The sequence below is a fragment of the Panthera onca genome, chromosome B3 (assembly GCF_046562875.1).
Source record: "Panthera onca isolate mPanOnc1 chromosome B3, mPanOnc1 haplotype 2, whole genome shotgun sequence".
NCBI classification, from domain to species: Eukaryota; Metazoa; Chordata; class Mammalia; order Carnivora; family Felidae; genus Panthera; species Panthera onca.
Window position 1 is genome coordinate 29,330,397 of NC_138344.1, and position 16,864 is coordinate 29,347,260.

Sequence of the window (16,864 nt, forward strand, 5' to 3'; positions counted from 1 at the left end):
TCCCTTTTTGTAATTAAGTTATCTTGTGGGGAGTTATTCTGAAGCTCTGAATCTGAGGCTCATCATACTTTTGCTCACTAGTTTTTATTCATTAATGATTCTCTCTTGCAATAATTATTACTGTGGTATTTGTCTAAAGGTGATTTTTTTGTATATATAGTGAATTATATTAAAAAATAAAGGTGACTTTTTTCTACTTATCACCATTCCATCTTATTACTCAGTGAATTTTTAAAATCTGTCATTGTATTTTTTAGTTTGATTTTGAAAAAAAAAGTTTTTTAATGTTTATTTATATTTGAGAGAGAGAACACACACAAGCAGGGGAGGGGCAGAGAGTGATGGAGACAGAATCTGAAGCAGGCTCCAGGCTCTGAGCTGTCAGCACAGAGCCTGATGCTGGGTTCAAACTCATGAGCCATGAGATCATGACCTGAGCTGAAGTCGGACACTTAACTGAGCTACACAAGCATCCCTAGTTTGATTTTTTTTTTTTTAAAGCAGGCATTTGACTTTGTTAGACACAAACTGTAAAACTCTATTTGTGGGGAGAACCCAAAACCTCACTCTAGTTCTTTTGTCTTTAGTTGAGTCTATCCCACACATGTATGGTACAAGGATCATTCAGACATTATTTAATTGTCTGAAAGGGGACCCCACTTTCTGGCTCTCTCCTTTCTGAACCTCATCCTCACATTCTAGCAGTTGTTTTTACCCCGAAATCTGTCCTCTAGTTCTTCAGGCCAGAAAGACTGTGGATTTTCTATGGTAATTCTAGTCATTGCCTGTGGTACCATCTATGCCCTGCCCTCAGAGGAAAAAGCCATAAACCAGGACACACACACCATGCCATTCTCTTCTTCCAAGTGTCTATTCCAATCAGAATGTGTCAGCTTTTGAATGGTCTCTAGTATCTTTAGGTATTTGTTTTTTTATACTTTACCCAGAGTTTATACTTGTTATCTACAGGAGGGTCAGTTTGATAAGAGCTTATTCATTCAAACCTAAAGCAGAACTGGATCATTCATATGATAACTGATTCTTTCACATTTGTTAAGACTTGCTCTATGGCCTACTGCACAGTCATTTCTTGTAAATTTTCCATGTGTTCTTATAAAGAATGTATATTTCCAATACTGCACATAAGGTTCCGTGTGTGTTAAATCAAGTGTGTTAATTGTTTCATTCAAACTTTTTACACATTTAATAATTGTTTGCTTTACCTGCCATTTGAAAACGGTGTGATGAAATCTCTGCTATGATGCTGGATGTGTCAATTTTTCCCTCAAGCAGTCAGTTAGTGATTTTAGGTTATAGTAATAATGATGGTGATGATAGAACTTCATACGGATGCAGTGGAAGGGCAATTAAAGTTATAATTTGGCCCATTATTTTTAATTCACTAGATCAATTCTGAATGCAGCTTTGAGGGTAAAGTTTCTACAACAGTCATAACATCACTTAACTGTTCTTGCCAAACTTAAATTAGCAGCATGTCAAGTAACAGAGTGGAAAGAATCTAGGTTGGGATTTAGGAGACCTGAATTTTAATCATAGTCCTACTGGTAACAGGCAGTGAAACTTCTGGCAAGTACTCCACTCCACACATCTTCCACCCCTTTCCTCTTCTGAGTTCCACTGCCCTTGTTTATAAAAAAAAGGACTGAACTAGACCAGATACTATGAAGGCCTCCTTTCTGCTTCTGATATTCTCTGTGTCAATATGACATTCTCTGTATCAATACGTGTCCTATAAGACACAAACAGACTTCACATTACTGATGAAAAGGGCAGGTTGTCCTTGACAGCTTGAGTAAGTGCCACATAGTGAAAGGAGGTAACAGGTTGCAATTGGCATCAGGAAGAGTACTATTACCTGTGGAGGGTTGAAGGATTTCTAATCCCATATAATTAACTGTGGAGTCCATATTCTGGCTCCTTAGTACAAAGAAAACTATGTGGTTAATGGCTAGTTCCAGGCCTTTGCTGCTATAATGAAAATCAAACAGGCACCAGCATGGCTTTGCACATGACTCAGTAAAATACAATCCCCTTGTTGTAGGGTTGCATTTATATTTTGTTTATATACAGAACTTTCCTGTCACCTTCTGAAGTACTCACCAACAGCCTATTTGATCCAACTATATCATATCAATTATTTAAGGTTTGTACATCACTTTTTAATTAATAATCTCCTTGGCTCCAGAAAATATATACACACAATTTATAAGCATATTCTTTAAATATTCAATAAAGAACAGGTCACTATGAATTAAAAATAAAGATGCTAATAAAATATTTAATGCTTTTTACAATGCAATGAAACATCAAGAAATTATAAAAGTCTTTTAATTAAATGCTTTTTCAGTGTATCCTACCCAGATGCCAATATTAAACATGTATAAAATTAAAGTCACAAAAATGTTGTTTTGTCTCATTTGTCAATTCAATAAAGTGAGTACACATCAATTCAGGTTATAGGAAGGGAAACCCTGGACAGGGGCTCAAGAGACTAGGATCCAAGTCATCTTCTATCACTGAATAGCTGTGTGATCTCTTTGCCACATTTCAATTTGCTCATCTGTAATACAGACTATTTACAATTTCCAGAAGTAATGTCTGTTAATCTATTTTCCCAGCACTCAGTAATATTTTCACTGGTCTTTCCTGATGATAAAAAACATGTAACATAAATTTACCTTCTAACAATTTTAAAGTATACATTACAATCTAATTAACTATATGCACAAACTTACAATTTGCTGTAAAACAGATCTCCAGAACTTTTTCATCTCTCATGACTGAAACTCAATACTCATTAAACATCAACTTCCCATTTCCCTTCACCTCAGCTCCTGGCAACCACAATTCTACTCTCTGTTTTACAAGTTTGACTACTTCAGATATCTCAAATAAGTGAAATCATGCAGTATTTGTTCCTTGTGACTGGCTTATTTTGCTTAGCATACTGCCCTCAGGTTCACTCATGTTGTAGCATAAGACGGGACCATCTTCTTTTTTACGGATGAATAGTATTATGTGGATGAATATATATATGTGTGTATATAGACATATAAAAAATATATATACATATACATAATATACATATATAATATATATATTTACACACACATACATACACACATATTTTCTTTATCCACTCATCTGTCAATGGATATTTATTTCCACCTCTTGGCTATTATGAATAATGCTACACTAAACATGAGAGTGCAAATGCAGGCATATCTCATTTAATTGTGCTTCGCAGATAGTGCATTGTTTTACAAATTGAAGGTCTGTGGCAACACTGCATCGAGCAAGTCTATCAGCACCATTTTTCCAACAGCATTTGCTTACTTCATGTTTCTGTGTCACATTTGGAAATTCTTGAAATACTTCAAACTTTTTCATTATTGTATTTGTTATGGTGATCTGTGATCAGTGATCTTTGATGTTACCCCCATTGTAATTGTTTGGGGGCACCATGAATTGCACTCATGTAAAGACAGTGAACTTGATAAATGCTGTGTGTGTTCTGATTGCCCCATCTATCAGCTGTTCCCCCAACTCTCTCCCTTTCCTTGGGCCTCCCTATTCTTGATACACAATATTGAAGTTAGGCCAATTAATACAATGGCCTCTAATCGTTCAAGTGACAAGAATAGTGGCATGTCTCCCACTTTAAATCAAAAGCTACAAAAGATTAAACTCAGTGAGGAACGCATGTCGAAAGCCAAGATACACCAAAAGCTAAGCCTCTTGCACCAGTTAGCCAAGATGTGAATGCAAATGAAAAGTACTTGAAGGATTTTTTTTTTCTTGATGGAAATTAAAGTGCTACTCCAGTGAACAAGACTTACTGCAGATATAGAGAAAGTTTTAGTTGTTTGGATAGAAGATCAAACTAGCCACAATATCCCCTTGAGCTAAAACCTAATCCAGAGCAAGGCCATAACTCCTTTCAATTCTATATGAAGATCAAGAGGGGAGGAAAGTTTAGAAGAAAACTTTGAATCTAGCAGAGATTGGTTCATGAGGTTTAAGGAAAGAAACCTTCTCCATAATATCAAAGGGCAAGATGAAGAGCAGGTGTTGATACAGAAGCTGCAGTAAGTTACCCAGAAAATCTAGCTAGAATAATTAATGAAGGTGGAGATGCTAAACAGCAGATTTTCTCAGTGTAAATAAAGCTGCCTTATATTAGAAGATGCCATCTCGTACATTCATAGCTAGAGAGTAGTCCATGCCTGGCTTCAAAGCTTCAAAGTGCAGGCTGACTCTCTTGTTAGGGGCTAATGCAGCTGGTAACTTTATGTTGAAGCCAATGTGTATTTACCATTCTGAATATCCTAGGGCCCTTAAGAATTATGCGAAATCTACTGTGCATCTGCTCTCTAAACAAAACCTAGATGACAGCACATCTGTTTATGACCTGGTTTACTGAATACTTTAAGTCTACTGTAAACCTCTACCACTTAGAAAAAATATTTCTTTCCAAATATTACTGCTTATTAACAAAGTACCTGGTCACCCAAGAGTTCTGATGATGCTGTACAATGAGATGAATGTTTGTTTTCATGCCTGCTAACAAACATCCATTCTGTAGTCCATTGATTGAGGAGTCATTATCAATTTCAAGTCTTCTTACTTAAGAAATACACTTGTAAGGCTGTAGCTGCCACAAATGGATCTTGACAAAGTAAATTGAAAACCTTCCGGAAAAGATTCACCATTCTTTTTATTTTTTTTATGTTTATTTATTTTTTGAGAGAGAGAGAGAGAGAGAGACAAAGTGTGAGGTTGGGGGGAGGGACACAGAGAGAGGGAGACACAGAATCCAAAGCAGGCTTGAGGTTCCATGCTGTCAGCACAGAGCCTGACACGGGACTCAAACTCACAAAGTGTGAGATCATGATCTGAGCTGAAGTCAGACACTTAATTGACTGAGCCACCCAGGCACCCCAAAGATTCACCATTCTTGATGCCATTAAGAACATTTGTGATTCATGGGAAGAGGTCAAAATATCAACATTAACAGGAGTTTGGAAGAAGCTGGTTTCTCATGGAGGAGTTTGAGAGGTTTCAGACTTCAGTGGAGGAAGTAACTGCAGATGTGGTGGAAGTAGCAAGAGAACTAAACTAGAAGTAGAGCCTAAAGATGGGACTGAACTCTGCAATCTTGTGACAAAACTTTAATGGATGAGGTGTTGCTTCTTAAGGATGAGCAAAGAAAGAGGTTTTTGAGATGGACTATAAAGACTGTTGAAATGACAAAAAAAGATTAAGAATATTACATAAGGTTAGTTGAGAAAGCAATGGCGAAATTTGAGAGGATTGACTCCATTTTTGACACGAGTAGTACTGTGAGTAAAATGCTACTGAATTGCATCACATGTAAAAGAAAAATCATTCATGAGAGGAAGAGTCATTCAATGCAGCAAATCTCACTGTGTGTTGTTTTATTTTAAGAAATTGTCAAATAAACTTAACCAAGGAGGTGAAAGATCTCTACTCCGACAACTATAAAACATGATGAAAGAAACTGAAGACAAAAACAAGTGGAAAGATGTTCATGGATTGAGAGAACAAATATTGTTAAAATGTCCCTACTACCTAAAGCAATCTACAGATTCAATGCAATCCCTATCAAAATACCAACAGCATTTTTCACATAACTAGGACAAATAATCCTAAAATGTGTATGGAATCACAAAAAAACTCCAAATAGCTAAAGCAATCTTGAAAAAGAAGAACAAAACTGGAGGTATCACAATCCTAGATTTTCAGATATACTACCAAGCTATAGTAATCAGAACATTATGGAATTGGCACAAAAGCAGACACATAGATCAATGGAACAGAATAGAGAGCCCAGAAATAAACCCACAACTATATGGTCAATTAATCTTTGACAAAGGAGGCAAGAATATGCAATGGGAAAAAGAGAGTCTCTTCAACAAATGGTGCCAGGAAAACTAGACAGCTACATGCAAAAGAATAAAACTGGGCGACTTTGTTACACCTTACTCAAAAATAAACTAAAAATGTTTTAAAGACTTAAATGTGAGACCTAAAACCATAAAAATCCTCAAAGAAAACAGGCAGTAATTTCTTTGACATCAGTTGTAGCAACATCTTTCTAGATTTGTCTCTTGAGGCAAGGAAAGCAAAAGCAAAAATAAACTATTGGGACTAATCAAATTCAAAAGTTTCTGCATGGAAAGGGAAACAATCAACAAACTATAAGACAACATACTGAATGGAAAAAGATATTTGCAAATGACATATCTGGATAAAGCGTTAGTATCCAAAATAAAGAACTCAACACTCAAACAACAACTCAATACTCAAAAAACAAATAATCCGATTAAAAAATGGGCAGAAAATGTGAACAGACATTTCCCTAAAGAAGACAGATAGACAAAAGACACATGAAAAGATGCTCCAAATCCTTAAACATCTGGGAAATGAAAATAAAAACCACAATGAGATATCACCTCATACCTGTCAGAATGGCTAACGTCAAAAACACAAGAAACATTATGTTAGCAAGGATGTGGAGAAAAAGGAACCTTAGTACACTGCCGGTGGGAATGCAAATTGGTACAGCCACTATGGAAAACAGTATGGAGGTTTATCAAAAAATTAAAAATAGAACTACTATATGATCCAGTAATTCCACTACTGGGTATTTACCCAGAGAATATGAAAACACTAATAAAAAAAGATAGATGTACCCCATGTTTATTACAGCATTATTTGCAATAGCCAAATTATGGAAGCAGTCCCAACTATCCATTGACAGATGAAAGAATGGATAAAGATGAGGCATATCTTATTCTTAGATTTGTTGACTTGTTTGTGAACTAATATGTGATCTATACCAGAGAATGTCCCGTGTGTGCTTGAGAAAAATGTGTATTTTGCTGCTGTTGGGTGGAGTATTTGGTATATGTGTGTTAGATGCATTTGGTCTGCAGTGTTGTTTAAACCATCTGGTTCCCTAATTGGTTTTCTTTCTGGATGTTTATCCATTATTCAAATTGGGGTATTGAAATCCCCTACTTTTATTGTGTTGCTGTCTTTTTCTCCCTTCAATTCTTTCAATGTTTGCTTCCTGTATTTGGGTGCCCTGATGGGTGCCTATGTACTTACAGTATCTTCTTAGAAAATTGAAAACTGTCCTTCTTTATCTCCTCTAAGTTTTTCACTTTAAGTCTCTTTAGCCTTATAGAAAATTATCCTTCTTTATCTGAGAGTTTTTCACTTTAAGCCTCTTTAGTCTTATATTGCATTGAATATCTTTTTTAATTTTTACCTTCATCTTATGTGTGTCCTTAAATCTAAAGTGAGTCTCTTGAGTCTATTTGAGTAGACAGTATATAGTTAGATCTTGTTTTTTGATCCATTCAGTCACTGTATGCATTTTTATTGGGGAGTTTAACCTACCTACATTTATTTATTTATTAACACTTATTTATTTAAAATACCCACATGTAAGTGGACCCATGCAGTTCAAACCCATGTTGTTCAAGGATCAACTGTATTTTCATATGCTTTTGTATTGCCATTTAGCATCTTTTTGCTCCTACTTGAAGGACTCACCTTACAATTTCTTTTTAAAAATTTTTTAAAAGATTTTATTTTTAAGTAACCTCTACATCCAACGTGGGGCTCAAATTCACAACCCAAGATCAAGAGTTACATGCTCTACTGACTGAGCCAGCCTGGTGCCCCTCACTTTCTAATTTCTGTAAGACAGGGCTAGTGGTGATGAATTCTTAGGTTTTGATTATCTGGGAAAGTTTTTAATTTCTTCATTTCTTAAGGGTAGTTTGACTGGGTATAGTTTTCTTGGCTGGCATTTTTTTTCCTTCTTTTGAATATATCCTTCCATCCCTTCTGGCCTACAGGGTTTCTGGTGAGAAATCACTGATTTTATAAAGGTTCCCTTGTACGTGACAAGTCACTTTCTTCTTACCGCTTTCAAAATTCTCTTTGTCTCTGACTTTTGACAAGTTGATTACAATGTTTCTCTGTGTGGATTTCTTTGGGTTCATTATAGTTGGATTCTGTGGGACTTCTTGAATCTGGATGTCCATTTCCTTCCCCAGACAGGAAAATTTTTAGCTATTATTCTTTAAAACAGCTTTCTGCCCCATTCTCTCTCCTCCTTTTGGGAGTACCATAATGTGTATATTGGTCTGTCTGATGGTACTGCATGTGTCCCCTAGACATTCTTCACTATTTTTCATTATTTTTCCTTTTTATCCCTGTGACTGCATAATTTCAGATAACTTGTCTTTAAGTTCACTCATTCTTTCTTCTATTTCATCAAGTCTGATTGTGAACTCCTCTACCTAATTTTTCAGTTCAATTATTGTTTTCTTCAGCTCTAAAACTTGCTTTTTAAAAAAAATATTTTCTATCTCTTTGTTATTTTCATTTTGTTCATGCATCATTTTCTTGAGCTCATTGAACACCTTTATGATAATTATTTTGAATTCTTTGTCAGTTAATTCATATACCTGTTTCTTTAAGACTGGTTTCTGTAGATTTATCTTGTTCTTTTGTATAGGCCATGTTTCACTGTTTCTTTGTGTATCTTATACCTTTGTGTTGGAATCTGTACATTTGGGGAAAAAAGGCATCTCTTTTAGACTTTACATCTTGGCTTTGTAGAGAGGAAGACACCAGTCACCTTGGTTAGAGAATCTAGGGGTTTCTGAAACCTTTTGGTGGGTGATGTGACTTCTCTGGGTCTGCGTGTATAATTTCTCAAGTAGAGAGTTTTGCTGGTTTCTTTTCAGGACATCATAATCTCTTGCTCCCTCTGGTGTCTGTCTGCAACATTGTTAAGTTCTCTGGTTCTACAGTAGCAAGCTGCCCTGCTCTCTCATGTTCTCAGGGGCTTCCAGGCATCTGAAATATGCCAGCTCCTTGTCAGTGCCCTGAGTCAGGTGAAACAGGTTCAAGACCCTTGGGAAGCTCTCCAAAAAGCCAAAATGCCAGACTTACACTCTACTCCCCTCTCCCTCCTAGAAGAGAACTCATGAACTGGGATATTGTCTGCCAGTGCTGAGCGTTGCTGGCTTAGGGAGGGGGTAAACACAAGTAAAGTAAAACCATTCTTCTTATTCATTTCAATGTGGCTGTTCTTGGCTTTGAGACTGCCTGGGGGTATTTCAACAACTTAACTGTCTTCTGGAATTCTCACAATGGTATTTTGGTCCATATACTATTATGTTGGTGCCTCTGTGGGGGAAGGAGGGCTGGGACTTCCTGTTCTGCCATCTTGCTCTTTTCACTGGTCTTTTCATTGCCTTCCAATGTGCATATTTGGTCTCTTCAAGGAGATATTTTGAAGCTAGAGACCCATTGTTCTGTGCACTGGGAAAATTTAAGCACAGAGATGTTGAACCATGCTTCTGGAATGACAGTAATCTGCTTTAACATATTTTAAAACTTTCATGCTTCTTGGAATATAATACATTTTTGCTAGCTTTCAACCTAAATCATGTCTATCTAAATGTATTGTTTTCACAGGGCTCCAAATAAACTTCCAAAGAGCTTATCCCAAAAATCCTACTTAGAATCTCTGTTGCAAGGTATACTTTACCGTGCCACTTGTGCTAATTTATTTTCTGTAAAAATCCCAACCTAGAAAGGAATTTCCACCCTTCCTCAAGGCACAGTGAAGTCCAATTTCTTCCCTAAACCTCTTTAATGTTCCAAGTTAGAATTCACTCATTCACTCATCAGATATTTGAGGAGCACCACTTATGTGTCAGGTACTCTTCTAGATTGCTTAGGATACTCTGTAGCTCTCATTACATTACAAACTTCTCACAGCTTTTCTTTAGTATTTATGTGTGCAAGTTCTTCCTTAACTGTAGGCTTCTAGAGTGAAAGAACTGTGTCCAATGTTCTCTGTAACTCTGGCATCTGTACAGTGCTTTGCACATAGTTCAAACAAAATATAAGAGTGCTAAAACAAATTTCAAGCAGCTAGACCAAAAAAATTTTTTTTTCTTCTAAACCATCTCAGTTTGCTCAAGAAGGTTGAAGTGCCTCATTATTAGGTGTCTTATATATCTCACCAGACTTCACTTAATTAGCTTCTTTCTCATCCTTCTGTAAAATGTGTTGATGACTATTTTCTCTCCATTACTTAATAGGTACTGCAAGTTAGTGGTCCATATTTCAGTTACATGGTTATCAAAACCAGTTATCAAGAAAAATGGAAACATATTCAAGTGATTTCAAGAAATGCAAAGTCACCATCCCTAACCATCTCCATCCCTTTTCTCCCCAAATTAGGAAACACAATCTCCTCTGCCAACTGTCACAAACTCAGTCACAGCTGTATTAGAATTGAAAGCAGCCTAAAAGATCTGTAAAAACCAGGAAGTGCCACGTATAAGGAAAGGAGGAATAAAATGTATTTGGCAAATAAATGTCCCAGGACTACAGTCCTGAACTGAGAAAACTAAACACAGAACGTGGTGAAATCCACTGGTCAGGAGATTAAAAGCTTTTCTGAGTGTCAAGAAACCATGAAGTCACAAGCAAGGGTATATTATTCAAGGAAGAAGGAGAGAGGATCAAGCTACTTACAAGCTCCTGGCACACGGTAGGCACTTAGTAAATGAGGAGCTAAGGTCTAGCTCAAATGTCCCTCCTTTGTGAAGTCCTAGGCTATAAAACACCTTCCTGTGCTCCACTGTAGTCTGTATATGCTGCCATCACACCGTTTACTATATGCAATCTATCTATCTGTTCCTACTCCTAAACTGGGATTTCCTGGATGGTGCAGATTATATTCTGTGCTTCTCTGTAAGTGGAAATAGTAGGCACTTTATTTAGTGTGAGAATAATAAACTACTGCATATGATATTTTTCAGTAAGAATAGAAAGGACTGAAGAGCTAAGATGGAAGATCCTGTCTGTAAATCTTATCCATCCCTTCACATTTCAAAGGCCATCTCTGTTGTTATTTGTTCTGTTCAAAGTACATATTAATGTCTTTTCTTCCATTACCAACATAGAAGAAGTTCCACAGAATACATTCTTCCAGATGATACAACATGGAACAGCGGGGAAGCATGTTTTTTTGTTTTATTTTGTTTTGTTTTGTTTTAAGTAGGCTCCACACCCAGCATGGACCCCGATGAGAGGCCCAAACTCATGACCCTGAGATCAAGACCTGAGCTGAGATCAAGTCAGATATTCAACTGACTGAGCCACCCAGGTGCCCCGTTTTATAAACTTTTTTTAACTTATTTTAAATTAATTTTAAACTAACATATATGTTTCAAAAATAGTGAGTTCTCTTCACCCTGTATCCCCTATTGCTAACATCTTACAAAATCATACTATAATTATTGAAAGCAGGAAATTAACATTGAGTCAATAAAATTAACTATTCTATAGACTTTATTTGAATTTCCCAGTTTTACCACTAATGTCCTTTTTCTGTCTAGGATCCCACATTTCAGTTACTTGTCAGATCTTCTTAGCCTCCTCCAATCTGTGATAGTTCCTCTCTCTTCCCTTGTCATTCATGACATTGACACTTTTGAAAAGTAGCAGTTAGTCACATGTGGAATGTCCCTCAATTTGGGTTTGAGAGACCTACATTTGACTCTTGGCTCCATGACTTTCTATGCTGTCTTGGGCAAGCCAAACTCTCGGACTCAAGTTTCCATACTGGTAAAAATGGGATAATAATACTAACTTTAAGTTTAGATAAACTAAATGAGGCGATATATATTAAAATGTCTAGAATATGAGGCCATATAACAAACGCTAAGTCTTTTCTCCTTGTCCCTGCCTTTCAACTATTTTGAGTAGGATTTTGGGCTAAAATGTCTTACCCATATTTTAATGCCTTCTTTTATAGATAATACCAAATATAATTTACCCTTCAAGTGATGATGACCCTTAGTCATCACTATAAATAGCCACTGCAGTACTGTGTAAACAGTTCTAGGTCTGTGCCTTTGTTCTCTCTCACTGTTGTCCCTTCTCATTGTCAGTATGCCTGCCTGTAAGGACCTCATCATTCCCTTTCTGATTCTTAGCTTGAGATGTGGGGATTCACTTGTTCACTCATATATTCACGAATGATGTACTAAATCTACTAAGTGTCAGGCACTGTGTTAGGATCCTGGAGAGGGTGATAAGTTGCCTCCTATCCTTGTTGATTCTATGGCTAATGGGGAAATGGACACATAGTTAACTACAATTCAATGTGATCAGTTCTATGAAAGATGTACTGCCTAGGAGCACATAAAAAAAATTCCTAACCTGTACTTGGGGAGAGTCAGGTTGGGGAAGATTTCATGAGGAAGGTGCCATTATGTTTCAGTTAAGGTCTGAAGAATGTACAGAAATTAACCAGACTGAGGAGGGGATAGTGCAAAAGGCATGTAGTTTAGGAAGAAGAATTAGAACTATGTGCTGAGTAAAAGTAAATCTGTTTTAAAAAATAAATCTCCTGTGTTGTAAACTTGCAGCTTGAGAGAGATTTTGTGCCAATACCTCAGGGGCTCAGAAACTTCACCAGGAAACTTCTGGCCCCAGGGCTGTATTCTGGAGGCTGCAGTTGACAGACCTAAACCTTTGGATATTATACTGAGCTTACTACCTCTTTCAACATCTGTGAACAACAATTGGCTGCTTGTTCTCACGTCAAAAGAGTAACAGGTTTATTCTTTTTTGACAGAGGAGTTTCTTGATTCAAAAAAGTATATATCAAGGGCCATCAAAAAGTCCTTTTTAAACTGACCCTTTTCACTGAGTTGGCAAGAGAGGTTTCAAGGCTTTCCCAAGCTTTCTTCCTTTCTACAGCCCTCCTTCCTGTGGGCTCAAAGGTTTGGCTTTGAGTCCAACTGATTCTAAGGCCTCAGTTTAACCATGTAAATTTGTGAAGTTGGCAAGTGTTATAAATATATTATCCATTAAATATTGGAACTTAGAGGAGAATCCAATATGAGATTTTCAAATTAAGAGGTTTCTTTGCTAGTCTCCACACTCTCTCCGTCATCTTCACTTTTTCATCTGGAGGGTAAATAAGCTGAATTCTTTTCATTTTCTCCACAGGGACTATTTCCCAAACCTTAAATGCTTCTAACTCAGAATGCTAATATTACATACCGTCAACTGGTGTATCAGGAGGTCCATTAAGAAGGTAATCTTGTTACTAAACAGAACATCGGTGCAATTTTCTGAGCAGTCACTGCAGGTGAGGTTGTAAACATTGATTGCATTGCAGAGAGACCTAATAGGAGAGAAACACCATTTATAAAACTTGAGCAGCTCTTCTCTAAACAATTTAAAATACATAAAATGAATCGTACAAAGGCAACAGGCACAGGATGGAAATCACCCTGAAAAAAAAAGCAAAATATCAGGTACAAGGCCCATCAGCTAGATACAAAAGCTTATAATTTATCCAAAGTAATTTATCTAATACTTACCTCTTACTAATTTCTTAGTTGTATAGCAGATAATGGAAATGTGTTTACTAGTCTATCTGATAATGTCCTAATAATCTAAAATTAGATATCTATCACCCAGGAACTTTGGGACATAGACTTTTTTGAATAAAGTCCAGAAATAGAAGGGTCAAAGCTCCTGTTCCCAAACCTCCTGGTCCTAGATAAAGGCAGATGAATGAAGAAGGGAGAACACATGAGGAGAAACTACAGGCTTTCCCTCTGAGACAAGAGCGGCGGGGTTCTGGGGAGTGAGCACCACGCCTGCTTGGCGCCTGTGTGGGCATGGGCTCCGCACAGTAGTCTCAGGTCAAACTGATCTTAGGATCAGTTAACATTAAGAGGAAATGTATTCCTCTTAGGGAATAAAACAAATTCATGTGCCACTGTTCAAAGAAATGTTTGGAGCCACAAACTCAGTGGGTACTCTTCGGGTGCTCTGAAGATTGTGTTTAAAACCTGCATTGCCTGAGTGATCAATGTGGGTTCTGGCCTGACTAAATCTCCTGCTTAAATTCTACATATAAATGTTTTGATTTAGTCCCTTACAACCAACCCTGTAGGACAATAATCCTACAGGACCAGAAGCATCAATATCACCTGGGAGCTTACTAGAAATGCAAATTCTCAGGCCCCCATCCCAGACCTACTAAATAGAAACTCTGGGGATAGACTCCTGCAATCCGTGCTTTAACCAATTCTGCCAGTGATTCAGATGTACTTGCAAGTCCCCGCTGCTCTGGAATAGGGGCTCAATAGTTTGAGGACTGGAATCACCTGCACATCTTTAAAAATAAATACCTGCCTGAGTTCCTCCCTTGGAGATGCTAGTTGGGTGAGTTCTAGACATTTGCATGTTTCAAAAGCTCTATGGAGCAATTGTGATGTGCACCCGAAGTTGAGAACCACTGGTCAAAGAACCGCCATGTGAGTGTTCATTTAACAAATATCTAAGTTCCTATGATCTTTCAGGCACAGTTAGGTGAACAAAACAGTCAAGCTCTCTGTCTCATATGGGAGAGAAATGCTGAAGAGAGCCCCTGTTGTAATTATCCATTATCTGATATAGTTGGACTTTGCTTTATATAATTATCGTTTCCTAAAAATATGTGTACATCTTAGCATCCATTTTCTCACCTATAAAACCAGGATAATAATACCTAGACTCCACATGAGTGTTATGAGGATTAAGTGAGATAATAGATGTAAAGTACTTAGGAAAGTGCCTGGCAGAAGGTTAAAAATAAGTGATAGGCTTTATTAGGATCATTAATCTTATTATTCTTGTTATGAATAAGGCACAAATGAAATGTTAAAAAATTGACTCAAATTAAACATCTATAAAAGCTATTCTTTCCAGAATCACGAAGCACATTGTTTCCCAAATGTCTTCACGGTACACTGGCATGAACCATGAAAGGACTCTAGACTGCAGGGTGCCAGGAGGAGGCTCACCTCTGTCCAGCCTCATTAAATCCCTGAGGTTGTACAGAAAAATGTTGGTCCATATGAAACCCATTTATAATACATTGTTTGGAGTCTCTACTTAGGGAGTCCTTCACAAATGCAAATTAGCATTTCATTTACCAGATGAAATATCTGGATTTTGCAAAATAGTCGTTTTCTTTTTACTTAAAAAATAACTTGTCCTTATAATTATAAAAATAATTTTTATTTGGGACTGTGATGCCTCCTGCTTTGGTTTTCTTCTTCAGTATTAACTATGGGTATTCAGGGTCTTTTGTGGTTCCATACAAATTTTAGGATTGTTTGTTCTAGCTTTGAGAAGAATGCCGGTGCAACTTTGATTGGGATTGCATTGAATGTGTAGATTGCTTTGGGTAGTATTGACATTTTAACAACATTTATTCTTCCAATCCATGAGCATGGAATGTTCTTCCATTTCTTTGTGTCTTCTTCAATTTCCTTCATAAGGTTTCCATAATTTTCAGCATACAGATATTTTACATGCTTGGTTAGGTTTATTCCTAGGTATTTTATGGTTCTTGGTGCAATTTTAAATGGGATCAGTTTATTTTTTTTTCTGTTGCTTCATTATTGGTGTATAAAAATGCAACCAACTTCTGTACATAGATTTTGTATCCTGAGACTTTGCTGAATTCATGTATCAGTTCTAGCAGTCTTTTGGTGGAGTCTTTCGGGTTTTCCATGTAGAGAGTATCAGGTCATCTGCAAAAAGTGAAAATTTGACTTCTTCTTTATCAATTTTGATGCCTTTTATTTCATTTTGTTGTCTGATTGCTGAGGCTAGGACTTCCAACACTATGTTAAACAACAGTGGTGAGAGTGGACATCCCTGTCGTGTTCCTAATCTCAGGGGGAAAGCTCTCAGTTATTCCCCATTGAGGATGACATTAGCTGTGGGCCTTTCATATATAGCTTTTGTGATGTTTAAGTATGTTCCTTCTATCCCGACTTCCTCGAGGGGTTTCTTTAAGAAAGGATGCTGAATTTTGTCAAATGCTTTTTTCTGCATCGATTGACAAGATCATATGGTTCTTATCTTTTCTTTTATTAATGTGATGTACCACATTGACTGATTTGTGAATATTGAACCACCCCTGCAGTCCAGGAACGAATACTTGATCATGGTGAATAATTTCTTTTTATATGCTGTTGAATTTGATTTGCTAGCATCTTGTTGAGAATTTTTGCATCCATGTTCATCAGGGATATTGGCCTGTAATTCTCCTTTTTAGTGGGGTCTCTGTCTGGTTTGGGAATCAGGGTAATGCCAGCTTCATAGAATGAGTCTGGAAGTTTTCCTTCCCTTTCTATTTTTTGGAATAGCTTGAGAAGAATAGGTATTAACTCTGCTTTAAATGTCTGGTAGAATTCCTCAGGGAAGCCATCTGGTCCTGGACTCTTATTTGTTGGGAGATTTTTGATAACTGATTCAATTTTTTCACTAGTTATGGGTCTGTTCATATTTTCTATTTCTTCCCATTTGAGTTTTGGTAGTGTGTGGGTGTTTAGGAATTTGTCCATTTCTTCCAGGTTGTCCAGTTTGTAAGCATATAGTTTTTCATAGTATTCTATGATAATTGTTTGTACTTCTGAGGAACTGGTTGTGATAAATCCATTTTCATTCATGATTTTTATCTATTTGGGTCCTCTCTCTTTTCTTTTTGAGAAGTCTGGCTAGGGGGTTTATCAATTTTGTTTATTTTTTCAAAAAACCAACTGGTTTCACTGATCTGTTCTCCTGTTTGTTTGTTTTTTTTTTTTTTTGTTTTTGTATTTGTTTTTTTGATTCTACATGGTTTATTTCTGCTCTGATCTTTATTATTTCTCTTCTTCTGCTGGGATTGGGGTTTCTTTGTTATTCTGCTTCTAGTTCCTTT

The 16,864-nt window shown here is 36.8% G+C and overlaps 1 protein-coding gene across 3 annotated transcripts in view; it reads right to left on the reverse strand.

The window, feature by feature from the left end:
- Window positions 1-16,864, reverse strand: part of SCAPER (S-phase cyclin A associated protein in the ER) — a 522,888-nt gene that overhangs the window by 126,157 nt on the left and 379,867 nt on the right. For all 3 annotated transcript variants that reach the window (XM_060617955.3, XM_060617952.3, XM_060617953.3), the window contains one exon: window positions 13,159-13,282. In XM_060617955.3, the coding sequence (XP_060473938.1) occupies window positions 13,159-13,282 (124 nt within the window). The remainder of the gene's footprint in view (window positions 1-13,158; window positions 13,283-16,864) is intronic.